This window comes from Colletotrichum paranaense (assembly GCF_030867605.1).
Source record: "Colletotrichum paranaense strain IMI 384185 chromosome Unknown Scaffold_9.1, whole genome shotgun sequence".
In the NCBI taxonomy this organism is placed as follows: domain Eukaryota; kingdom Fungi; phylum Ascomycota; class Sordariomycetes; order Glomerellales; family Glomerellaceae; genus Colletotrichum; species Colletotrichum paranaense.
Genome location: NW_026848967.1, coordinates 2,160,534 through 2,186,275, shown reverse-complemented (window position 1 = coordinate 2,186,275; position 25,742 = coordinate 2,160,534). Strand labels below are relative to the sequence as shown.

At 52.6% G+C, this 25,742-nt stretch overlaps 7 protein-coding genes across 7 annotated transcripts; 3 read left to right on the top strand and 4 right to left on the bottom strand.

Moving 5' to 3' along the window:
* Window positions 1-1,049: 1,049 nt before the first annotated feature.
* Window positions 1,050-2,615, bottom strand: CPAR01_11509 (glycosyl transferase group 1; the record flags this gene model as incomplete). Its single annotated transcript, XM_060495768.1, has 1 exon — window positions 1,050-2,615. The coding sequence occupies one exon, from the start codon at window positions 2,613-2,615 to the stop codon at window positions 1,050-1,052; it is 1,566 nt and encodes a 521-aa protein (XP_060346116.1).
* Window positions 2,616-4,731: 2,116 nt separating this feature from the next.
* On the top strand, window positions 4,732-6,959 carry CPAR01_11508 (nucleotide sugar dehydrogenase; the record flags this gene model as incomplete). Its single annotated transcript, XM_060495767.1, has 3 exons — window positions 4,732-4,996; window positions 5,057-5,589; window positions 5,661-6,959. 3 exons carry the CDS (start codon window positions 4,732-4,734, stop codon window positions 6,957-6,959), a joined length of 2,097 nt encoding a protein of 698 aa, XP_060346115.1.
* Window positions 6,960-8,589: 1,630 nt separating this feature from the next.
* On the top strand, window positions 8,590-10,057 carry CPAR01_11507 (uncharacterized protein; the record flags this gene model as incomplete). The annotated part of the gene is made up of 2 exons (XM_060495766.1): window positions 8,590-9,760; window positions 9,843-10,057. The coding sequence occupies 2 exons, from the start codon at window positions 8,590-8,592 to the stop codon at window positions 10,055-10,057; spliced, it is 1,386 nt and encodes a 461-aa protein (XP_060346114.1).
* Window positions 10,058-11,239: 1,182 nt separating this feature from the next.
* On the top strand, window positions 11,240-13,631 carry CPAR01_11506 (uncharacterized protein; the record flags this gene model as incomplete). The annotated part of the gene is made up of 2 exons (XM_060495765.1): window positions 11,240-11,356; window positions 11,412-13,631. The coding sequence occupies 2 exons, from the start codon at window positions 11,240-11,242 to the stop codon at window positions 13,629-13,631; spliced, it is 2,337 nt and encodes a 778-aa protein (XP_060346113.1).
* Window positions 13,632-14,760: 1,129 nt separating this feature from the next.
* On the bottom strand, window positions 14,761-15,634 carry CPAR01_11505 (C2H2 type zinc finger protein; the record flags this gene model as incomplete). The annotated part of the gene is made up of 2 exons (XM_060495764.1): window positions 14,761-14,880; window positions 14,969-15,634. The coding sequence occupies 2 exons, from the start codon at window positions 15,632-15,634 to the stop codon at window positions 14,761-14,763; spliced, it is 786 nt and encodes a 261-aa protein (XP_060346112.1).
* A 4,672-nt stretch (window positions 15,635-20,306) lies between these two features.
* Window positions 20,307-22,131, bottom strand: CPAR01_11504 (acetyltransferase; the record flags this gene model as incomplete). Its single annotated transcript, XM_060495763.1, has 4 exons — window positions 20,307-20,871; window positions 20,943-21,212; window positions 21,435-21,485; window positions 21,536-22,131. The coding sequence occupies 4 exons, from the start codon at window positions 22,129-22,131 to the stop codon at window positions 20,307-20,309; spliced, it is 1,482 nt and encodes a 493-aa protein (XP_060346111.1).
* A 1,244-nt stretch (window positions 22,132-23,375) lies between these two features.
* Window positions 23,376-24,350, bottom strand: CPAR01_11503 (uncharacterized protein; the record flags this gene model as incomplete). The annotated part of the gene is made up of 2 exons (XM_060495762.1): window positions 23,376-23,799; window positions 23,866-24,350. 2 exons carry the CDS (start codon window positions 24,348-24,350, stop codon window positions 23,376-23,378), a joined length of 909 nt encoding a protein of 302 aa, XP_060346110.1.
* Window positions 24,351-25,742: the final 1,392 nt, after the last annotated feature.

Here is a 25,742-nt window from a genome sequence, read left to right as displayed (position 1 = left end):
ATTACATCGACCCTCATCCTCTCAAGTCTCCTCACAACGACGTTTCAACCTCTTGTGGCTGGCCCCCTGCGACTTTTAACCTCCTGTCACCAAAAAGCTTGGCTTTCTTCTCGTCTGAACCCTGCCCTACCATTGCTCATCAAATTGATCGCCCCTGAGGCGTATCCTATTCGCTCGATGCCCTGCCCAGCCCAATGGCCCATCTACCGGGAGAAGCTGGCTCGCCCTCAATCTCAGGACACGGAGATCTGGTGCGGTGAGCTTGTGGGAGAGCAATAAATGTCAGCCACTGAATAAGATTGATCGCCGCCGCTATCATAAATATCCCCGCGATCTGTCAACATCTCTATCCGTACAATACGCCCAGACCACACACTACGCAAACCCGCATCATTACCTACAAATACCTACAGGCTACCACAGCACGGAGTAGGGGCTTGGTCACTTCAAGATTCGGCTCTTGGCCGCCGAGGAAAAGCAACGACGTTCCATCGCGACCGCGAGAACCACACCGTGGCCGAAGCCCGAAACGCCTCCTCCATCTCCTGGTCGCTCCTGGTGCGACCGGTTTCGGGACCCAGCTGGCCCAGGCACGGTTTATCGCGCCCGCCCACCTTCCGGCCCCCTTGACGATAACTCACAGTCGTTGTAATAAGGTGAGAGCGGCAGTGGGAACAGGGGCCATCTCTTCGATATCGGTAGGAGTATTCTACGGACCACCGGCGGTAGACTCGTCAACCCGGTGCCTCACGGGCCTTCAATGACGCGGCCACGGTGGAATACTCGGCTACCGCGGCAAGCATTAACGGTTCATCTCAAAATCGACGGTCCATTACTGGATTGTCACGATAACGCTTACAGTTCAAAGATCATCATTGACGACTAAGGAGGTATTTGCTACTAGTGCCCCCACGTCGCAAATACTACCAAATTACCAAGACATCGCCAAACGCCAATATCAAGCCACAAAACACCAATGAACCTGTCTCGCTCCTGGAAGTATCGCATCGGCGCCCTGGAATGAAAATCAAACCAACCATTCCGTGCCATTACTCCGTCACTCGCTGGCCCCAGTATCGTGGCAACTTGCCCTTGGTCCAAAGAGCCGCCTCAGTAAACGCCAGATACATGCCCGTAAAGAACCAGAAAGTCATGACGACGCCGAACCCGCCCACAAGCTTGGCATCTACTATTTTGCCCACCACAACGTCACGCATAGCGTTGTTTATGAGCAGCCAGCTGTATACTGGTACAAGCTGGCTGGCTTGCATGGCGATGGACGAACGCTGATGGGTGATCTGGGCCTTTTCTCGCTCTCGCTCTTCAATGGTGTCAACCATCCTCCAGGCGACTTGATTGTTGATCTTCTCCCAAGTAGCCTCACACGCCATCGCTCGAGCCTGCGCGGCCATAGCCTCCCGACAGTCTCTGTCTTTGGAGAGGTACATGACCTTGTCGACAAACGTGTCCAGGTCGTTGGGTGATACAAGGTATCCCGAGCGGCCATTGTCGATGATATCGCTTGGCCCGCCCTCATCGCGAGCGACCACCGGAACGCCGCTTGCCATGGACTCCAGGACGACCAAGCCAAAGGTTTCGGTGACGGAGCAGTGGAGGAAAATGTCGCCTGATGCGTACGCCGTCGCCAGGTCGTCTCCGGTCTTGAACCCGGCGAATATGACTTTGCCTTGGTCCCTCAGAGGGTCAAACATCTCGTGAACCTCTCTTTCGACTTCTGCATTACGGTTCCCGCCCACGACATAGAGCTTGAAACGGAGGCCCCTTGCATCGAGTTCCTTTACTGCCTTGGCGAGAAAGTCGAACCCCTTCTCACCCGCCACCCTGGATACACATATCAGAATGATCTCTCCATTCGGTGCGATCTGCTTCCTCAACGCCTCGTTTCGCATCTCTGGTCGGAACACCTCTGTTTTGACGCCTCGTCGTAGCACCTCAAGCTTGGAGCTCTGGACCCCCTGGGCCTCGAGATACTTGCGCACGAAGCGTGAGGGGTAGAAAATGGTCTTGATTGACTCGTGCTGGAACAGAAAGCTCTGGACCATGGCGAAAGCGAAGACAGCCATGGTGCTGAAGGGGTGAGGGAAGAGGATGGCGCAGTATCCGGCCAGGTCGGTCTGAAAGTTGCAGATCACCGGCACCCGTCTCTCTTTTGGCTGTTGTTGGAGCTGCAGCATCACTTGGAAGCCCAGTGATGCCGGCGAGGCGAGGTAGATCAGGTCGGGCGGGCTGTCCGACCCAAAGGTCCTCGCGAAGAGGGCAGATACTCGTACTGGATAAACGACAGAGAGCTCAGGGTTGAAGGGCAGTGGGTATCCCTGAAGGCGCACTTCGACCTGACCGTCATCTTCTGTTGCCGGAGAGAAGGTGTTGTGTAGGGTATGGTTGTGTGGCGCCACCACGGCGACGAGTGCGCCGTGGGATCGCAGGTGTTCGACAAGCATCAATGTCGTCCGGCTAACGCCATTGACGGGGCCGAAAGATTCTGTGCAGAGCAGAATGCGCTTGCCTCGTAATGAAGATGGGAATATAGAGTTGTCGTGAGCTGGGTACCGCGGCATGGTGCCGTAGCTCTTGGGTAGAAGAGGTTCTGCCATTGCCGGTGGCTACAATGCCTAGGCCAGTTACCATGTTAGCTGGATTTACACTTCCATCACAGGGCCTGCATCTTACCGAAGAATCACTCGAAAGTCTCGCAGCGACGGTCAGTATGGCCTGCTAGCGATTATTGCGGAGCTGAAAAACCGCAGGTCTTGCGTGCAGTATAAGGAAAATGATGGCGTTCGCCGAGTATGAGGGGAATGCGCCGTAGGCGGCGCTTGGCCTTCTGATATCTCCTTCGCCCATGGCTGCGATGTTCGGACTGCAGAAGATGCGTACAGGTCAAGCGACCTAGATGTCTCACCGTGCTAGGTGTACTATCACGCAGGTACCTGTGATGATGTGCGGCGGGGGAGGGGCAGACGAGACTCGAATGAAAGAGCCTGTCGATGTGTCGCGCTGGACCACATGGCAAGCTTCTCTGGCCGACCGCAAACGCAGTGGGGGCGGGGCAACTCATTAAAGATTGTCGGGTGCATCGCTGCAGGGTCCAGAAGCCGATCCCGGTTGCTTGTGGAATTGTTCCCGAATCATTCTTCTTTGATGGTTGGCGCCTGTGGTTGAGACTGGTGAGACCATATCACGGGAACTATGAAGTGACCACCCTTTCCTTGACCCCGCCAGATATTTGGAGATTGTGTATATGATCTCTTCATGTCTATGAATATCTGGTCGATATTCCAAGTCTGATATGCACATCTAAAGCCGCATAGCTGAGGGGCAAGGATTGATATCGAGTCCTTGATGACGATCAACGATGGGATCAAGCAAAACTGCATATGCATATATGCTTAATTGGGCCAGAGAACCCACGCGCCAAGCCTTCGACCTTCTCGTTCTTATCTTGGAGGGGAGACCTGTTTTCGTACACAGCTGAGGCGATACAAAATCACAAATCGCGAGACATTAGGTCAACAGCCAATCAGATGCCTGGAACGCGGCACATTTCCGCTTCGGTGGATGAGAACCAATCAGCGAAACGGCGACATCTTTCTTGAGTTACAAACACGATCGAAAGGTCACATTTCTCAGTTGTCTGTGAAAGATTGCCCACATGACAAGTTCCTGATTCATACACATGGGAAAAGGTCGTCGAGAAGGCGAATCGCGGGCTGTATCTAGATGCCCGTGGTCCCTCCGGTTGGGTGAGGTTTATCGGCAACCTCTTTTCCACGATTTATACATTCTGGTGTAGATTCCACGGCTACCTCGCCCAAGCCTGACGAATCGTGGTCTGTCGCCCGCATGATTGGATCTTTGCGAGGATGCAATTCGCTGAATTCCCATCAGCCGTGCCGGCTCGAAGTGCTATCAGTTGGAGGGGTCATCGTAGCGGGGCGGGGGCCATCGTGATGTTCTCGACGGAGATCTCATGGCCAACTGCCTTGATACTCGACGATAAGCCGTGCTGTTGTCAACTCGTAGCTATGCATTCATCGGCAACTCGCCATACGCTCGGCCGTTATCGGGATCAAAGTACAAACTAGCATTTTCGTCGACCCGACCCTACAAAGGTCATGTCGACGCTGCCATTTTTCATGTTCAGACGTCGCATGAACTCTTTGCCTGAAGCTCTTTATGCCATATTACACCTCCAATCTACATAGGATCCATCCCACATCTAGCTATAACCTCCATCTCCCCCCCAGCTTACATCACATTCTCGGAAACCGGCAACTTTGACCGCCGCGCCGCGTCTCCTCAATCACCATCACCCTACATTGACGCGCGTCAAGCTCTTGAAGCTGATAAAGGGCTCATTGTTCATCGTTCATCACTGGCTTTAGGTCAGTAAAAAGCTCGATCATCAGACGGACGGTTGCTAAATCGAGCACCAGCGCGCCTTGAAAAGCCACGTCAGATCTACAGCCAGACCGGGTTCGTTCCCGCACGGCCGCCACCGTTTGGGGGACCATTCCTAATTGATGATAGTGAAACGAACGCCCTTTTTTACCATCGGACGAAATCACTAGCCAGCTAGCCGGGCGAGTTTGGTTATCGTGCTTTTCGGATTGAAGCGATTTGGGGGTATATTCAGATCGGGTTCTGGAGACCAGAGAGAGCGATAGCTGGGACAAGGTCTGCTCAAATTGCTTGATTACGGCTGTGACAATGGCGGGTATTTACGATATCAACGTTGTTCTTGGGAATGAAGATGTGTATGAGCGAGCGGCGTCTACGGTTCCAACGACACCTGAGGGAAGTTGCACTTTCAGTCCTGTCGTCAGAGCGGCGAGCCAGCTGGTCATTGAAGGCGAAGAAGCTGGCGAGGATGTATATCCTCAGCTCGATACGAAGGCCGAGGAGGTGAGCTCCGCTGGAAACAGTGGCAACGGTCCGGTTCGCAACATCTGTTGTGTAGGCGCTGGCTACGTGGGTAAGTCGCAATTATAAGATGCGCAGTCCCATGAACTCAGGAAATTGACCTTTAGTGCAGGGGGACCTACGGCGGCGGTTATCGCGTTCAAGAATCCTAACATCCGCGTCACGATCGTGGATAGAGATGAGCGCCGGATCAGGAGGTGGAACTCGAAGCATCCTCCCATCTACGAGCCTGGGCTACGAGATATTGTCCGAGTCGCCAGGGACGGTACCAAGGAAGACTCAGCATCTATCTCCAGCCATCACGCCAGGCCGGGACACTGTGAGACTTTTTCGCCATCGTCATCAGTCACATCTGAGTGCGGAAGTCAATGTGGTGAAAATATCATCAGCAACATCTCGGTCCCTCCTAGGCAGCCGAATCTCTTCTTTTCGACAGACGTCTCGAAATGCATCTCAGAAGCGGACGTGGTCCTCATCGCGGTCAACACCCCGACAAAAACGAGGGGTCACGGCGCCGGCAGCGCAACGGACATGGCGGCCTTTGAAGCCGTCACCGCCGAGGTGGCCAGACATGCACAACCGGGCGCCATTATCGTAGAAAAGTCTACCGTGCCATGCCGGACCGCGGAGCTTGTACGAGAGACAGTGAGTCCACATCATCGACGAGTGAGCTCACAAAGTACGTCAACAGGTTAGCTAACGCAGCATCTGAACAGCTCGCCGCCCATCGACCTGGCGTACACTTTGAAATCCTCTCCAACCCAGAGTTCCTCGCCGCAGGCACAGCCATAAACGACCTCCTGCACCCAGACCGCGTCCTCATCGGCGCAGACACGACGTCCTCGGGCCATCGCGCAGCCGAGGCGCTGGCGAGTGTATACGCTGCCTGGGTCCCCCGCGCACGCATCCTCACGACAAACGTCTGGTCATCTGAGCTCGCGAAGCTAGTCGCCAACGCGATGCTCGCGCAGCGGATAAGCAGTATCAACTCCATCAGCGCAATCTGCGAGCGGACGGGCGCGGATGTAGATGAAGTTGCTGCTTCCGTGGGCCGGGACCCACGTATCGGGGACAGGTTCCTGAAAGCGGGCATCGGGTTCGGGGGCAGTTGTTTCAAGAAAGATATTTTGAGCCTGGTGTACCTTGCCGAGTCGCTTGATCTCGACGAGGTGGGGGAGTATTGGCGGCAGGTGGTCAAGATGAACGAGTACGCCCGCGAGAGGTTCACGAGGCGCGTGGTCAAGTGTCTGAATAATACCCTGGCTGGGAAGAAGATTACTGTCCTCGGGTATGCTTTCAAGAAGGATACGTCGGATACGAGGGAGTCGCCTGCGCTGGAGATTATTCGGGCGTTGTCGGAGGAGGGACCACGGGAGATTGCGGTGTTTGATCCGTGCTGTAATCCTCTCGTGATTCAAGCGGAGATCCAGCAGTTCTGTGGCCCACAGACGACAAGGTCAAAGGACGACGGCGGTGGCACTGGACCCTTGGTTGTGTACGGGAACGCGTACGACGCTTGTCGTGGTAGTAACGCGGTTCTCATCACCACCGAGTTTGACGAGTTTCGGAACACGGGTGAGCTCGGCGTCAGGGATACGCCGGGTTCTGCACCTTCTGGTCCTTCTTCTCCCCGCGGAAGCACGACATCGCGGGCGGCGGAGGGGGCGGGTCAAGAGCTTCGGCAGTCGGATGTGAGACCAACGCTGGGCAAGGGGGAGATGGGCGCGGCGACTTTGGATGATCCACTCGGGCGATACGTTGCTGAGCCTGCTTGTTCGGGAGATTGCCCGGATTGTCGGGCGGAGGAGGAGGACTGCAAGGTCTCGGGACTTGCCAGTCATGGACCAGGGGCGGAAGAGGGGCAGATGGCCAAGGAGAGGGTTGACTGGGAGAGGGTGGCGGGCGATATGCAGGTTCCGAGGTGGGTGTTTGATGGGAGAGGGGTGATTGATGCTGATGAGATGGCCAAGCTGGGGGTTCGAGTTGAGAGTGTTGGGAGACGGGGGAGGAGTTGAGCTTTGCTCTTCTTATGGGGACTTGTGGAAGAAGTATAGACTATATCTTACCTAATATTCTACGAGACAGTTTAGGGTTGTAAAGAAAGCCACCATCAACAGAAGCTATCGTAATAGACCATGAGCCTCGCACGAGTATTAACAGCTCGATCATCACGATTTAGGAACCCATCCTCTAAGCTAGCGATAGCTATTTAGAGACTGACTCAGATGAAAAAGGCAGAACTAGTGCCGACATGAACGGAATAAAGTCAGCAAGCACCAGCAGCTGTGTCCTAGAAGCTTACTTCGCTTTCCTCAATGCGCATCCGATACGTGTGCTCTTCTTTTCGTCCCATTCTCAAGTTGCCGTTTCATGTTGAAAACTTGAGATATTTCTTTCTTAGCATCCAAAAGGAACTCCTCACATCCGGCTCGCGAGTTCGTCTGAGGAGCGTGCAGGAGGGAGATTGCGGGTTCTAGACTCGGAATGCTCACCATGAGCTGCGCTACATGCCAGCTTCACTGCTTTCTTATCTTCTCACTGACTGCTTTCTCTCACTGCTCATCATCTACCTTTACGATTATCGGCTACATCATTTTGACCACAAGTTCAAGCAAGCAAGGACTGTTTCAAAACCTCGCGGGGCACTAGTAAAATAAACATCAATAGGCTCGTCATCAACGCAGAGCCTCAGATACCAGTTGCTACGTGCATCAATCGACTCTCCTGATTCTACCATAGTGGACTGTTTCTGATCGTCAGCGTCCCCATTCCATGGGAAGCATTGAGAGGATGGACCATGTCCGCGGCCATCGTGATGCATTGCGATTGGCGAGTCGGCGCGGTCTGTTCGCGTTTCACGTTGCACTCTTCCCACCCAGCGCGCACGAGTCTCGAGTCTCAGTCAGGAGTCCAGGACTTGGGCACTGGGGTTAGTGAAGATCCGTGGATAGAGGGAGAGAGGATGTGGGTAGGGATTGTGCTTCCCCTTGTTCCCCTCCTCCTAGCCTCTCCCCATGCGATGGTTTTGTTTCCGAGACATGTAAGACGAGTCGTTCGAACCCAGATTTTGCCAGTTTGGGTATGAAGCCGTCTTGCGTTCCTCACCAGCTCACAATCTCCCACGCACACTACCCCTTGTGCCCCTTGTGCCTCATCTTGCCCCCCCTCCTGGTCCACAACTTTCTTTTAGAGTATTCTGCACCGTCTTGAAGCTTGATAGGCGCGCCGGGTGGCCAATTTCGTTAGGTCCGGGGTAGTAAGCACTGGGAGTGTTTGGTTTTCCTTCCGTCCAACCTTTTTTCCCTTTCCCCTCTGAAGCTTGAGCTGCCGTTTCATCCATGTCTGCTGTGTGCGGGAAGCGGCTGCGTCCTGAGACTGAGGATCTGGTGTGTGAGAGACGGCGTGTAGGGAGAGATGTGACTGTCTGATATAGGTGTTGGGGCTTGGAGTATCTATTTCTCCTTTGGATGATGTGCGGATGATCTTCTTTCTATTGATTTGCGTGGGCTTGTATTGTGACTTTGCCATAATTTTGCGACCAGCGAGCGAAAGGAGTTGACTCTCCTATGCGTCCTTCGATACCTTCTCATCGACCTTGAGAGTTTTCAATTCGTGCTTTGCCGAGATTATTCAGAACCGGACAGGATGAGAGGAAAAGAGGCATCAGTTCTGGTCTTCTCGGGCCTCGCGGTGCTAGCGGGCGCCAGAGAAGTCCAGGTCGACGACGTCCCCGTCGAATGCGCAACAATATGCGGGCCCATCGTCGAGCTTACTTTCAAATGCGACGTTGACAATACCTTCGACGAGCTCAAGAGACTGAAGAGGAGGAAAGTCGACGCACCGCAATACAAACCGCCGCCAGAAAGACGACAGGCGAAGAGACCATCACCAGCAGGCGCACACGGAGTCGTTCGCCGCCACCACCACCGCAGACCAAACCAAAACGACGCGGTCGAGGCATCGACACCCGGCCTAGACGAGCCTCAAGCTACAAATGTTGCACAACAGCCTCCTCAAGATGCGCAACAACCTGCCCAAGACGCGCAGCAGCCGGCCGTGGATGCTACACTCGGCTTCATTGCCACGCTGCCCTTTTCTGCCCCCGCACCGGAGATTCCGTTGAGCACGAGTACGCCGGATGCCCAGAACACACCTACACCCTCGGCACCGCCTCCTCCTCCACCACAGGCGACGCCATCAATAGATCCTCCGCCACAGGTACCGCCGCCTGTGCCTGTCTTGATCACATCCACTGTGTTCCTGACTGTGTCGGCGCCGACGATACCCACTCCGGCGCCGCCACCGCCGCCTCCACCGGTACAGGCTCCCCCGCCCGTCCAGGCCCCACCTCCGGTGCAAGCTCCGGCCCCGATCCAAGCACCGCCTCCGGTTCAGCCGCCTCCGGTGATCACAGCCCCGAGACCTCAACAACCGCCACCACCTCCTCCACCATCATCGACGTCAAGGCCCGCGCCTCAGCAACCTCCAGCCCAACAGCCGCCGCCACAGCAGCAGCCTCAACGTCCGCCACCGCCACCGCAAGAGCAACCCGCTCCTTCATCATCTCAGCAAACCACACCCCCGATGCTCCAGCCGACACCACCACAGCAGCTTCAACCTCCTCAGGCGTCTATGAGCAACCCGGCTGCGATACCCATCATGGGACCGGGCTCGGAGAAGCAACCGGATAACAAGTCGCCTAACGACCGTGAAGAAGCCGAGAAGCAGTGTACTTGTTCGAACAAGAGCTTCGACGTGCAGTTGCTGGCTGGGCTTTGTCAGAGTTGTATCCGGAAGACTGGAAACCGGGCAAACAGTGAGTGCAATATTCTTCTACTACTCCTTACCATTAAAAGAGATGCTTGGTTGGTTTTGAAACGCGGACTAACGGGAAATAGACCTGGACTTCATCATGAAGGAGTGCAACTTTGTGGAATCGACATACACGCCTGATAAAGATCGGCTCGTCGATAATATCCGCGTCGTCGCAGAGAAGCCGTTTTTGACGTCCAGCGGAAACGTCATGGCTGACGCTGGTAGAATAGGGGCTGGATGCGCTGCTGCTATGGCAGTGGCTGTTAGTCTTGTGGCTGGGATGGCGATGCTTCTCTAAAGCATCGTCGCGTAACTTCTCTGGAGTGGGAATGGAGTAAAAATAATGATATCCTGGGTGGATCTAAATGATGGCCTGGAGTACGGTCTCGCTGATTGTGGTTTGTCCAGTTTGGAAAAGAAGAAGAGAAGACTTAGACTTCTCTAGTCGTCACGACCGACTTCAGTAGGCTAATAATGAAAAAGGAACCTCGCGCTATGTCGCAGGCCTATGAATTGAGGTTAATGTTCGCGTAAGCTCGCACTGCTAAGTTGTCATTAAGACATAAAAGCAATGGTAGTGTCGCACAGCAACAGCCGCCAACTCGCGTCAACCTGTGTGCTAATCTGTCCTTTGTCACCTTCATATCTGGATCGCAGTTGAGATAGTCAAACCGCTGGCATTTTGATGAATGATCCGTCTAACCTCCATGTTATTTTACTCAGCCTGGACGGATTGCTAGAGACGAGCGACGAAGACTCGACGCTGGTCCGCAGAAGTAAACGAGAAGGCTAATTGGCTCAGCTGAGTACTTGACCCAGAGATGCTACACCCGAAGCATGTGCCCAAAGACGCCGACAAACTGGGGTTTTTCATGAACGAGAAGGTCAAAAAGTTGTATCACTAGGGTAGACTGGTCAGTCACCATCCTTGTTTTAAACATGGCAGCCTGTTTCTACCGTATTGAATGCACCTTCATCATGTGTAGCGACTCATTTTTTCCCTGAGGGCATTTCGTCAATCGGGAAACACATCCCTATCACAGGCATCAAAGTTCCTGAGTCTTTCAAACTTCGATCCAGATCGAAATGGTTATGTAGACGTATTAAATCAATTTCCGGCACTTATTGGCTCCCTAGTTCTCGGATGAAAGTTTGAGCGGGGGAGACGATGGAATTCCGCAGCAGTTGTCTAGCTCATCAGGCAACAGGATGCGGCCACCCTATTCTTGGCCGCTGGTTTGCATTGCCTCGTTTCCGCCTCCCACCACAACTATAAGTATCATACGAATGCCCTCCGAAATTCTGTCCTGCTAACTGGCATCAATTCAACTCAATTTCTTCTCATCTACTCTCTTCTCATTTTTTCCCCTCTTCTCGTTGAATCTCACCAATTGTTACACTCGTTCAGGTCTCGTAGTTTCCCCACTACAGCCAAGTTGCCAACACACTCATATCAGCGAGACCACGAAAGTCATCCAAAATGTCAGACATTACTCACAACAAGGAGTACCATGTGCGAGATTTGGCCGCCCGATCCGTCACACTCTATCCCAGCAGTGCCCAAGTCGTGAGGGACTTGCGCAACCTACAACTGAAGGTGAGGATACCTGTGTCCCCTGCGGTGTCTCGTCCCACAACTAACGAAGAACTAGCCCGGCGCTAACGAAATCACCATATTCGGTCTTACACCCACAATTGATGAGTCTACAATCAAGGTAGACGGGGCCGGCTCAGCCATCATCACCGACATCGCCATTGAGCTTATCCCCAACCGCGAGAGCTTCCAAGATGTCTATCCTGACTCTGATGACGAAATGTCGGATGCCGATGTCCCTCACGAAGAAGACGGAGAAGATGAAGAAGAATCGGAGGAGACAGAACCGTCGCCCCTCGACAAAGTGCGAGCCCGGATAAGACAGCTGAGAGACGAGGAACGCAGCGCTAAAGAAGTGGTCGAAAGCGCAGCCAATCGTCTCAAGATCCTCGATGCTCACGGAGCTTCACTCGAGAGCAAAGAAGGCGTCAATATCGCTGACAGCATCGAAACTTACCGAGCTGAGCGAGAACGAATCTTCCAAGACCACGTGGCCGGAGTCACCCGCGGACAGGACAACATGAAGCGCCTCAGCATCGCTCTCAAGCAAGAAACTCGGCTTGTGAAGAGAGAAAAGAGAGAGGCGGCAGACGCGACTCGTGCAATGAAGAAAGCCCGGAAGGAGCGGGACAGACAGGCGCAAAAGGATGCTAGGGAGAGAACGAAGTTGAAGAAGGAGAAAGCTCGGATTCGGGCGGAGCGGGAGCGCTTTTGGCCCAAGTTGTGTTACTCTGTCCGGGTGTCTCTCGAGGTAATGGCTTTCACCCCATCATCCTCTCGTCGTACATCGGTGTCGAGTGAGACAGCCCAGGCCTGGACGCCAGCTCCTGAGAAGACCGACGAGGGAAGAGACATCAAGTGCGACTTATCACTGTCATATGTGACATCTTCCGCATTCTGGGCTCCAAGCTATGACTTGCAATTGTTCACCACGAACAACACGGGCACACTGTGCTACGACGCCCGCATCACCAACAAAACTTCCGAGACGTGGAGCAACTGCAAAGTTATCCTTTCGACTTCTCAAGCCACATTTGCCGGGCTCGAGAACGCCATACCCACGCTCAAGCCTTGGAACATCAAGTTAGCACCAAAAGAAGGCAACGCAAACGAGACGGACATCCTTTCCAGTAGGGAGGAACGCCAGCAACGAAGTGAATGGTGGCGGGCTCAACAGACGAAAGCACAGCCCCAAAAACCTCGCAATGATTTGTTCGGCGTGGACTGCAATAATGTCAGCAACAGCGCCACGAATCTCGCGGATTACCAGAAAGGCCTGATGGTACTTAATCAAGATTCAAAGCACCGACGAATGATGTATCCAGCACAAGGGCAAGGACAGTCACAGCACCAGGATCAGATACAGGCGCAAATGCAGGCGCAACAGATGCAGGTGCAACAGATGCAGCAGATGCAGCAAATGCCACAAATGCAGCGAATGCACCAAAGTGGATCAGCTCCTTCGCCTCATCAATGGAGACCTCAGAGGACAACTCAAGAGTTCATGGGATCCGAAGTATCCGAGGAAGACGAAGACCTCGATTTCCAAGAATCTACTATCGAAGAGACGGGATTCACTACAACCTACGACCTTCCAGGTACAAAGACGTTGCCGCCTCGTCCTACGGCATCCAAGCAGCGAGTCGCTCGTATCAGCTTCTCCAACATCGCCTTCAGCCATACCATCATTGCGAAGTACAAACCCGTCGCCTACCTCAAATCGCGAATTCGCAATAGCAGCCGCCTGACATTGCTCCGGGCCGAAGCAGGTCTCACTCTCGACGGTACCTTCATGGGCCGCACCCACTTGCCGCGCTGTAGCGCCGGTGACGTCTTTTCCCTGGGTCTCGGCATCGACCCGGCGATCAAGGTCAACTACCCCAAGGTTGACGTCCGACGAACGACGACAGGGCTCTTTTCCAAGGAGAACAGCTCCGTGTACAGTCGCAGCATCACTATTTTCAACTCCCGTGCTTCGGCGGGTAAACCCGTCTCGCTTCTTGTGCTGGACCAGGTTCCCGTGTCGGAAGACGAGCGTCTCAGGGTGGATGTCTTGGCACCCAAGGGGCTTGTTGTCGACGGTTCAGGAGCCTCCACCGGGCAGCCCGCTCGTGAGGGTAAGCAGGATATTGACTGGGGCCAGGCGGCGGCAACGTTGAAGGGGCGTCAAGGCCAAGTGGAGTGGCAGGTGAAGCTCAATGCTGGCAAGGCTGTGAAGCTTGGCTTGGAGTATGTCGTCGCTCTCCCCACAGGAGATTCGGCAATGGAATGTTCATAGCCGTCACTTGGCGATAGTTTCAGAAGATTGATCGACGAGGTTTGTAGGATGGAAATGTCAACTTCTTGGGTCAATGTGTGTAATGTGGAAGTCTTTTGGGCCGAGAGTTAGAGTCTTTTCTGGGCAGCGTATGTGCTTTACTTTCAGTGGAAGACAACTCTCCATAAAGAATTATATGAACTGTTTAGAATTACCTTCGGCATTGTAAGATCATCGTCACGGCGAGGTCGACGCGGCGGATACGATTGCCTACAAAGAAGCACCCCCAATACAGTTCCAGCATACGACAAAGCTTCATCGGCACGTCGCCGAATCGAGCCGCCGGAAACTTAAGCCGGAGAAAGGGTCTAGAAGCCTTTTTGGAAGAAAACAAAAAGCTCTATTCGGATTAGACGTTACCCGGCGGATTATTACCCTTTGCCTCCCCAGCCACCTTGCTAACAATGCTAGCGTAATTATCGCCGACAATGTCAAACAAGTCGGAGATTTCGAGCGGAACCAAAAGAAGGGTGGGCATTTGATACGGACCAGAAATCGACTTCGGACGGAATTGAGACCAATAGAAAGTTAATCAGCTCTTACCTAATGTTTCGACATTTCCGATTCTGGCATTTCGTGGTAAACAAGTTGCTGCCAATCATCAGACCAGGCCTTCCAGGCCCAGAAGGTCCGAGTCCTGGAGCGCGCAACCTATGCCTCGCATAGTTGACGATTCTGGTATTTTGCGATTCTTGGGCATAAACTAGGCGAGGGGTTATCAAAAAGACATGATCGCAAGTTGAGTCTACGGGATGAGGTGATGGCCTCCTCTACCTTGGGTTGTACTAAAACAGAGGGGGACGGATAGGGGGCGAGGGCTGACGCCTTGGCGCAAGGACTTTCCCGCAGGGCTGTACGGTACAATCTCAATGGTCGCATGAATCTGTCAATCAAACGCTTTTATTTTAGATCTTTCTATTCATATGATTTGTTTCCGCAACTCTGTGCTCAGCCCCCAAGATGGACCACGAAACCGACTTAGCAACTAGCTATACCCTTATTCTCCAAACACCATGCGGCCTGCTGGTAATTAAGTTCCAAGTGTCTCATACAATGGTAATTCTCGACGCCACCTGAATGAAATCCAAAGCTACTCAGTCTCGACTTTCAGGACAGGGGATTTTGAACGTTCACCACGACGAGGCCGGCGGCAAGGTCGAGGAAACAAATTGTTTCGCAGCCGCAAGTGAATTTTCTTGAAGTGTTCTCTCTGTAAGTCGTGTTAGCCCATGTTTTTAAAGAAAGTTTACTTTCGTGAACTGAATATGTAACGCGAAGTAAATGCGTGCGCAACGTACCATATTGTCTTTCCGACTAAAAATTCTCCCACAATCTTGATGGGGACACTTGATCGTCGGCCTGTGGGAGCCCATATGTCGCTGATAGTCTTTTCGAGTCGCAAATCCCACACCGGCATTCGCACAAGGCTTCTCCGTGCAGAAGAAGTACTTATCGTGTCCACGAAAGTGTTTCCTTAGGTCGCACGCACGCATGAATACGCGTGAGGATCGACACCCCTCAAACTTGCAGCGCCAGTTGCCGCTGGCGTCGAGATAACCCATCCGACGAAGGTCTTCCGGCTCCCAGACCTCCTCCTCGCGTTCCTCTCCCGGGCTCTGAGAGCCCTCGCTGGAGCTCAAAAGCTCCCAGCTGGGCGACGCCACCGCTGCTTGCATCATTGGTGGTGTTGAGTGCGCGAGAATATGCGTATTGCTGGCCTCGACCAGATGGTTGGGATCGTAGTGTGACATGGCGCCGGAGGTCGTGCCTAGATATGGCAAAGGCTGATAGATGGAGGCGACGGAATCTGGATGCAACGTGGGCTGAAACCATTCTCCGGTGTAGGTAGAAGAAGGCCCCATAGTGTATGAGCAGTCCATGCTTCGCGGCTCAGCTTCGGGGTAGGTGCTCAGTTCGTTGTGGCTGTTATGGCTGGGACCGTACTGCAAATATGGTTGCACCATGGTGCTTGATATTTTGTCGTGTGTTGCAGAAAAGGTTGCCATCCAGTGGACAATCTCGAGACTAACGGTGAGGAGACTAACGGTGATGAATGATTTGCACAACGTATGGCCGCAACGGATGAATGTCGAAAAGAGGCCGATAGCTCCGAGTTAAAGAAATCTGTCTACCGGACGAAAGCGACGGAATTGTCAGCCGTGATATATATCTGGTGGTGATAAACTCTATTGTAGAGCCCTTGTCAATAATATCGCGCCGGTATAGTCTTTTGGGGGTGCTGTTTCAGCAGTACGTACTGGATCTACCCAACTCCCACAACTCTCGGCACCCTGCTTTTGGCCGCCGAGATGTTCGGCCCCGGTGACGCCTGGGCAAAATTGTCGGCAGCAAAGCGTGGGTGCAACCACACGGCAATTATTCCTTTGGCCTCGTTGTAATATCACTAAGTGGTGTGGCCCATGAATGGGCTAGCCCGGTTCCCCCGGTCCGGGATCTCCCCCGTGAAATGACGCTTGGATTCCCCAGTACCACGGCTTGACAGACTATGTAGGCTAAATCCCCTGTCAATGTCAGTGTGTTCACATAGGGCTCGAATCCATCTCCCTCGAGTGGATGGGTTTGAGTCCGAGGGCAGTATCACCGTAGCATCAAAGTGACACACTAAACCTCGTAAACGACTTGAAGAATGAGAGATATCCATGTTCTGCAAAATTTGAACCACGTCGCACCATATATCGTAATACTAAGCATCTTCCTTTGAACTCATTGGTGATGTTAGCCCTTGTCTACTACTGGACGTAATTGGATCAACAGGCTTTTGCTGCGTCATCATGCTCATATACAAGAAGCACAAGCCGTTGAATCTTGTTAACCGATTTCTTGACTTCGATCCATCTCTGTCAATCAAGTGGGCCATTTAATCGACATTCATTGAGATACCGGAATCTGCGTCCGGTGCAAAGGAGCCGTCTTTACACTAACCCAATTTGATGAAGATCAAGCGAGAAAATTCCACTTTCAGATGGGCCTTCTTACCAAGTTTACTCTTTCTCAAGATATTCTTGGCATGAAATTGGAATCCAGGAGAAGACTAACTAGAAGCAAGCAAAGCAGCTCAAAGATGCCCTGCCGACGTCCAACACAAATAAATTAAGGTAGACAGCGGGTACATTGACTACATCGAGACTCCTCAAGCAAGGGTTCCTTACATTAAACGCTATAATTAAGTAAATATGGATGAGTCGAAGCAATAATGTTGCGGATTAGAGGCAGTATCTTGGGGGGCTGAATACCATTTTGATCAGAAACTCGGTTTCGCATTCTATCTCGCTGAGCATTGCGTGCAATCGTCACACAAGTCCGTTGTAATTCTTCAGTGATCCCAGGACCACATACATGTGATGACATAACATGAGGTATACCTGGAACTCTTGAGCAACACATGTGTCGTACTCTAACATCAAGACCGCGAGATTTCATCGAACACTTAGTCCTTCGTAAGCAGGGCTTCTTCAACCAGACCGACGTATGATTTTAGGCCAGTGCAATTATTACAGCCTGCAACGTCCCCCTGGTATCCATGAGTATGATCGGCGGAGTGCCATCCCCCCTCCTCTCTCTTGATCCACGGGACCGACAATGACCTATACGGGCCCCATAATTGCCCAAGAAATGCCGACGCACTAATCTTAATTTCTAGCCTTCACTTAATTTGAGAGGAATTCTATGCGAGCATAACCCAGTAAGAAGACTTGTGCGGAAATTCGTCTAAAAGAAAATGAATTCCTATGATGCGGGAGCGAACTACAGGCCGGCCTCAAGTTCCCGGAACCCGTGGAAGCCTACAAAATGTTGAGACGGACCTGATAAGCAGCTCTCGAACGTGAGCGCTGTTTGGCGAAAAAATCTCGATGTCTCTTGCGAACGGTGGTTCCGCCTGCTTCCCTCCGTAGACATCGGCAGTTGCAGATTCTCGTCCGAAGTTCGGCCACGGCCTCGCAGATCCGGTCTCCCGGGGGGCCTGGAAGCCCCGGACGTTGCACTTAACGGCTGCTCCGTTATTGGATCATGCGGGTGGTTTGCATTGCGACTGGCTCCTGAAAGCTGTCATTAGTCCCACTGATGGGCTGGGGGACCTTGTTCAAGTCGCTTTTCTAAGTCGGGTAGAGTTTCGAGTTGCATCTGGCAAGTTTCCCAGAATTATCTACAACCTGTTTTTGGAGAGCGGCCGCATCAGCTTGAAATCATCAATTGCCTCTCTTGGATGTTTGCAACGTGCCCTGGCCTCGATGAATGTCTGCGGTACGTTGTCGCTACTTCTAGAAATGGTCTAGGTGGTTGAGACCCTTGTGGCAATGCCTTTGCCATGACTCAGGAAGATCATTGTCCAACGAGACTTCAACTCGCGCGATTGACATGATATTGTCATCATCTCCGCAGATATCTCACGGGGTGCACAAATCATCCAAATCTATAAAAGCTTGAAATAGGTTTCTCACTCATTTGCTTCCATGATAGTCAACGGTAACGGTTTTACTTCAGGAATTCCAGGGAAGAGAGCTATTGTACTTGTATGGTCGCCACGCAAGGGCTGTTGGATAAATGATTCCGGATTATAAGCATTCAGGACTCGACTAAAATGGAAAACCCGATGGGGGTTTTCTTCACGAGCCCTGAATTTTCCGTTCCATCTGTTACTCCGAGTTTCTTGCTATTTCTCAAAGAGTAGCGGATGTTGGCCACTTCTCTGTTCGATAAGCGGAACGTTTATGACTATATTGAACAAACCTTCATCAGGTGACCCAACTAACAGCACGAAAAGGATCACGTCATCCTCACAGTACCAGTTTGAATCAAGTTCCCTTCGTTGCCAAGAGGCCAAAGAACACGGCAGATACCAACTTGCACTTTGAGCTGGTTCCGTTGGCCTTGACACCCCCCGGTGCGCCGACGATCAGACGATAGTCCAGTCACCAAGTGACAAGTTGTCAAAGGCTTCGGGGTCTCCCTAGACTGCTATTGGCTGGACTTACGCTAAAGGTACAGTTGGCCTTGCCATGCAGTGATGTTCTGGTGGCTCAGGCAGATGCTGCCCAGAGACTGACGGCATCTTCTCCCCGCAAGCCGTCTTGGCGACCACGACTGGTTGGGGGGTTGATACAGCCTTCGGCTCCCTAGAAAGACCCTGTAAACTATCCCAAATCCTGACGTGATGTTGCATGAATCATAAGTTGGCTACTAATCAGGTCACAGCGTGGGGATGGATGATGACATCTCGTCTCGGTAAGGCTGTTGACAGGGTCAAATCACAAGTGAGGAGGCGTCTGTTCTGGGATGGCGGTGTCAAATTGAGTGATGAATGACTATTTACTTTCAATTAAGGTTTTTTAAATGACAAAACTGGTGGAAGATTTGCCAGATATAGAATTACCCAGAATTGTTGGAGGGCCAGAGGAAATGAGAATTCCGGGGCGTCTGCCCTGGATAAGATCTGATTAACACAGGAGTGATATTGTTCTGGAAGTAAGCATATATGAGTGAAAGACTTTGACACAACCCCGCAGATTTCAAGCAGTCTAGGGGAAATGAGAGCGTATCCTAAGCGGAATCTTGGTAATATTACGCTGTGTTGTTAGGCTACGTAGGCAAGTTTAAACATCATAGGTACCTAGACACCTAAGACCGAATGCGACCAAGTCTAATATGTCTAGCATAGAGCGACTCCTGAGTGCTCTCTTCGTAAAGCAACCAGAGCTTCGAATTCATCAATATGAGAAATTGGTATTGAGCCTTGTTGAGAGGCACAGCGCTTTTCCCGCATCAGCTTCAAGGCGGCCTGGTGCTCCCTCTGGAAGCCGCTTGAAAGGCATTGGCATAGTATCCACTCTGATAGACATCCGCACCAGAGTCCAGGAGTACTTCAACGACATCAATGTCGCCATGTTGCGCAGCGGCTTATAGAGCTGAGCTGATCCGTAAAATCCGGTTTGTTGATTCTTCAAGGCACCCTCTTGGACCAGAAGTCTGACGATCGATACATGCCCATTGATAGCAGCAGCCTGTAGAGAATCGCCGAAGTGTCCGCAGGTATTGATCAGTGCGCCTCTTTGGAGTAATTACCGGACGTTCGACTGATAATTGAGCAACGAGGCTGTTCTCAAGGGAGGACCGAAAGCGCCGCTGGCCTCAATATCCATTCCCATGTCTAGGGGTAGTTCCAATATCGATCTATCATTGAATTAAACCGCAAGCGCAACAGCATCCGAAGTGAGAAGACTTTGGTTGCTGAGAGTTTGACTCAGAAACTACTGCAAGACGCCGCTTTGTCCGCTTTGTATCGCCCTCCTGATCTTGATTTTCGTTCGTACTCTGGCAGCTATTGTCGATGTTCAAGCAGCAAATGCAGAATCATGTGGTTTCTGGACTGCGTTGACAAACCCGACCAAGGCTGCACTCCCAATGACCTTTTCATACTCTCCTCTATCCCTGACAACGACTCCCACTTGTAGAAGATGCATCGCTACGTCTTCTTGTCTACCTCGGTAAGCAGCTTCAAATGCTGTTCCAAATCTAGAGCCACACGAAACTTTGGCGCCATGGAGGAGGCAATCTTTGACTACTTGCAAATGGGCAGAAAAGCAAGCTGCATATAAAGGACTCCCATGTCTTCCACACTTAAAGGTTGACGGGGGCGCCGCGATCAGCAAGTAAAGACAATGTCGCTGAATGCCCACATGCCGCGGCTAAGTAAGCGGAGATCTGACCCAGATGGTTTTGTAGGTTGACGTCCACGTTGCTGATGTTCGCTAACGCTTGGTGTTGAATGCAGTCGAGTCCAAATGTGCTCAGTGTAAATAGGAATCCAGAGTTTGATGAGTCAATCGCACTCATTTCGCCTTTCAGGGCATAATCTCCCGGTAGAAGTAGATCGATCTTATGGGCGTTCATCGCCCAGCTCTCGTAAGAAAGTGTGGTATCCCAATTCTCATCAAAGATGAATGTTGTTACATCCTTTTCAACACGTTTCATGGTAAGTGTGTCTGTGCCAAAGTAGAATGCCAATTTGGAGTGGACCGGCCAGTACAGCGCTGCGTAGATATGAGAGTCATCGCTTGGAATCTGCATTCCGTTGATGGATACAAGATCTAGTCCTCGCGAGCAAACTCCGATGCAGAGAGACGCGAGAGTGTCGTGAGCTGTGGCAGGTAAAAGGCCTGATGGCGCCTTAAGAAGTCGCGAACTGACTAGTGAGAAAACCGCAGTACATCGCACATGATGTCTAGGAAGACAAGTTTGGGGCAAATCACCAACACCTGTGTCAAGTCTAAGGTCAAGGCTTGTTCAGCAGATATGGCCTTTAGAAGGGTCCGAGGTCTCGGCGGTTCTACCATGTGTAGAACACAAGACAGAACTATTGTAGCAATGTCTTGGGCCACCTCCCCAGAGTGGGAAATGTAATCGAGAGATACTTGGTAAAGAAGGTCAAGGCCGTGGGGGAGGTTGTCTCGAAAGACTGTCACGATATCCTCCTCGACAGTCTCGCGACAAATCCGCTCAATTTGTAATCTCGCCCACTGGAACCTAATTATTGTCAGAAAGACATCACTGCTTAAATAAGGCTCCGCCATTTGATTTCTCTCTTGGGTGGCAGACAGCGACTCCCATGCTTTGGTTATTGAAGCCCATAGGGATCGTCGCCTAGTGCCTCCTGTTTTGGAGCCCAGATGCCCAGACGCAACTCTGTGATCGAGCTACCTTTATCAAGCTTCTTGACACGAATGCTCTTCACCAATTGAGACCTACCATTGCTCGGTCAAGACAACTCCCACCCATGCTGTGAAGAGATTGAGGCGTCTGGGGAAAATCACATAGGTGGCAATATTGCATTGAGCGATCATAATCACTTCTTCAAGTCGTCCCTGATAACAGAGTACAAAAGTTCATCCATCACAACCCCATCTCTAACAACAGCTCTCCTCGCCCTCCCCTCAAACACAAACCCACTCTTCTCAAGAACCTTCTGACTCCCCTTATTCGCCTCAAAAACACCCGCCCAAACTCTCTCAACCTTCCTCTTCCCCTCCCCATCAACCTCTCCACCACCCATCCCCTCAAAAACCCACCTCACAAAAGCGGGCACAACACACCCCATAACCCCCTTCCCCCAATCCTCCTCTCCAAGCCAGTACCCAAGCTCATATCCCCTCGCATATACATCCTTCCCCGGCACGAGCCCGATACTCCCCATAGGCCTCCCCGTTTCCGGACAGGCGATGACCCAGTTGTACACCGGCGCGCCGCCGTCGCTGGAATTCATCGCGATCCAGGACTCTGCGTCGGCGAGGGTGTAGGGGCGGGGGAAGGAGTCGCGGAGGTAGCGGGATACGGAGGGGGAGTTTGCTGCGGTGGAGAGTGCGGGTGCGTCTGTTTTGTGGTAGGGTCGAATTGTTGCTTTTGGGAGGTTGAGGATTGCGGGTGGGAGATCTTGCGTAGGGGACATATTTGTCGGTTCCCAGGTTTAGAATCTCTGCAGACTCTGAGGGTTTTAGGTTGGTGAGTATGTATTGAGTTGTGAGCTGTTTACTGGAAGATGGTTGAGAACTCGAGGTGTTGTTGTATGTTGTGAGAGTGTGACTAATACTACTCAATTGCGAAGCTGCCATTTACGGAATAGTTTCGGGGACACGGACATGGGTCTAATGACTCTTCTGCTCTCTGCAACGATAAGCTCTGCTGACGGCGAGACGAGTTTTCGCGTCTGCCTAGCAGCATTACTCAGGTCCTTCCCGCTATGATACATCTCAAAAAGGCACTCTGAAGGTTCCTGGCGGGAACATAGGATCTAGAGATCTGGACGAAGATTAGCGGCCGTTACGGACAAGACAACAAACGGCAACATCCGCCAAGATCCGGTTTCGAGACCCTTCTCCAGACTGTTGAAGAACGGGTTAACCCACCCTGGCTTCGTGAACCAAAATGCCAAGCCTTTCGGGACGAAGTTGGACATCGTGCACGCCTCTGAACGAATTCAAACAATAGAGAGACGATATACACGCAATAAATATAGAGATTGAAGTTCAAGCTTAGGTCCAACCAAGCTTGCGAGATGGGCGTAAAAAGTCTGTCGCCGTGGTTCCCCATGTCATTATTCCGTCAGTACCCCAACTTCATTCAGTTCAAGCCTGACTGACCCCAACGCAGGGCAAACAAGCTTTAACAAAAAGCAATAAGCTTAAACCGCAACCTCTATTGGCACATGGGACGATGAAATGTCCAGAGAAGCATCAAAAAACACCAAAAAAAGATTTGCACACAATCGCTGCGAGGATTTGAGCCTCACGCGGGGGTCGAACCCGCAACCTTGAGATTAAGAGTCTCACGCTCTACCGATTGAGCTAGCAAGGCGGCTGGGGGCCGTGTTTGATTGGTGAGAGCTTTCGGCCGGGTCTGCGCCTGAGTTTCGTCTGCGGTCTGCGAGCCGGCCAGTTTCCAACCCCCCGGCTGGTAAGGACCTGACCCGCCATCCCGGCGAGCCGTGAAGGCTGCCTGTCGCTCCCCGGCCTTTGGAGACGATGGATCGCGATGCATGCAATCCTGCAGGAGTCAGAAGGAAGAAACCTCTCGCCATTTTGGAACACGTCTCTTATTAACGGGGTGACAACTGGGTATCCGCAGCACACACCAAGAACTCCGAAGCCAAGTTTTTGAACGCGCTTCCACGTTGAAGAATCCTCCAAGAAATCCTCATAAAATCCAAGCCGACTCGGTGTAGTCCTTGGCCCCGTTCTGCACCATGTTCTTGGTGTACTTCATCCAGCACCAATTGCTATCCTCCCCCTGCTCGCCCTCGTAAATGTACACAACACCCTTGCATGGGCCTTTTCTTGACTGCTGCTGCAGGTTAAACGCCGCGCAGTACCGTACGCACTCTTCGAAATTCTTGGCCGGCACCTGCGCGATGTCGTTGTAGAGATAATCGGTCCCGCAATCCTTACTAAACGTCAGGTTCGTCCCGGGCACCTGGTATGTCAACACGGAGCTGGAACCGGGACACTTGTTGAGCGCGATGGGCGTGTCCGTGGCGGCGGGCTTGCTTAGGTCGAAGGCAGCTGACGATGACGCCGAGGTGGGTGTGGCGGTTGATGAAGAGGAGGATGGCGATTGGAGGCTGTGGAGATGTATTAGTTTTGCTGTGAGAATGCGGCTGCTCGTGTGTTGTAGGCGAGGAACTTACTTTGCGATTTCGTTGTTTTTGCTTGCCACCAAAGCACCTAATCCGCCCGCCACACCGACCAAGGCGCAGAACAGCAGACTGGAGAGAATCAACAACCAAAATGTGGCCTTGCGCAGCCCGCATATTGTGCCGTCGTCCTTGCTTCCCTTCCTTTCCGCCAGCTGCTTTTCCGGCATCGGCGAGTGCTGATTTTGAGCGTACGTCGTCTCGGTGTAGTTCGTCTGTGGCGTGTGAGGTTGGTGTTGATGCTGATGCTGTAGCTGGTCATAGTACGGTTGCGCCTGTGCCGGCTCATATGATTGCGGCGCCGTGCTGTAGTTTGCTCCGGTGTTCACCTCCAATCCATCCGGGATGGCACCGGCTTCGGGTCCGGGCCCACCGTTTGGTTGCTTGAGCATCTTTTCGGCTTCAGGGGATGGGGAGTGACTGCTATAGTTGCTATGCCTGTTGGAATAGAAGTGGTCGTGCGGATGTAGCGATGCCATCGCGCGGAGGGGAAACCAAGACAAGCCACGCTTAGGGACGACAGAGTAAAGGAGGAGGGGGAGGACTTTAAATGAGGCTGCCAAGCATCAGGTAGGGGTAATCTGACCGAAGGTAAAAAATGCGAGACAAAATGGGCAGCGAAGACTGGTCGAGGACTCTCTCGATACTGTTGTTGACGGGGAGCGACATGCAGGATTGACCGTCTTGTGCCACACCACGCGCGCGCAACAAGGGGCGGGGCGTCATCAGCACTTGTACCGGCTGGCTCGCTGGTCCAAGACAATTCAGGACGCTATCCGTTCCACGGCCGTCACAGCGGTAGGGCTGGCGCGAGAATAGTACCTGTCTGTACGGGGTACTGGCCCGCCGTTACAATAAGCTTGCTCCTGTAGCCTGAATCTAGACGTGGGTAGTCAAGGCAGAAGAGTCTCAAGGGAGCATCGCCCCCTGACTTTACCCAAGGAGACTCAGCCCAGAGGCTGAGGGAGGGTGGTGGCCGTCACGGTAGTATTCTCAGCTTTGTCCAATGAGAAATCAGGCGCGGCAGCGATCAGCGCCAAATGGGTTCACACTCGGGATCTTTGGCGCGCGAAGGATTCGACCCCCCGACCAACTCTGATGCATCGTCGGGTCATCGAACCCTTTTTCAGAGTACCTTTGTGCCAAGGCAGCGCGCCAAAACAGCGACCAGCTGTTCGAGTAGGCTCTGGGACTCGGAAGTAAGCCCAAAAGATGAAGACGCCTTCCGAAAGCCACCCAATTTCCAAGTGGTCACCACAGGATTCGCAATTGAGACATCCCTGGTTTCTCCGGCCTTGCCAATGTCAGCCATTGGGAGCGTTGAGAAAGGCGTTTCGTCTTCTGTCTTCCTCGGGGTTTTGCTTGGAGCCCGCCCCTTTTCAGCCCCCACGGGAGTATGACGCTGGGATGAGGTGCAGCCGCGCTTCGCTCTTGGGATGAGGTGCAGCCGCGCTTCGCTCTTGGGATGTCTTCCGCGACAGAAGCTTGAGTCCGTCCAGCACACTGGGCAACGCTTCACACTGACAGCTTCGCGAGCTTCGCGGTCCTAATATGGCCAAGTGCTGACGGTCAAAGTATGAGTGGGGAATCCGGTGTCGCCCCCGAGTGATGGCCGGGCGGGCGGGTCTGTCCGGCATCTTGGCTTTTCCATTTCTCGTTCGGTCGGGAACCACTCCCGCCGGATATTGCCTCGAATGCTGCTTGCCGCACATGCCACCATCATCTCTGTTCGATGCCTGCTATGCCTGCCAATGCGTGGTAGCCAAAGAGGGGGCGAAAGGCATGAACTGGGGACGCTGGCAGGTAGGTCTCAGGCCGGAATCAAGCTCATAGCCAAGCTTCGTTCGAGCCAAAATCTCATCAGAACGTGG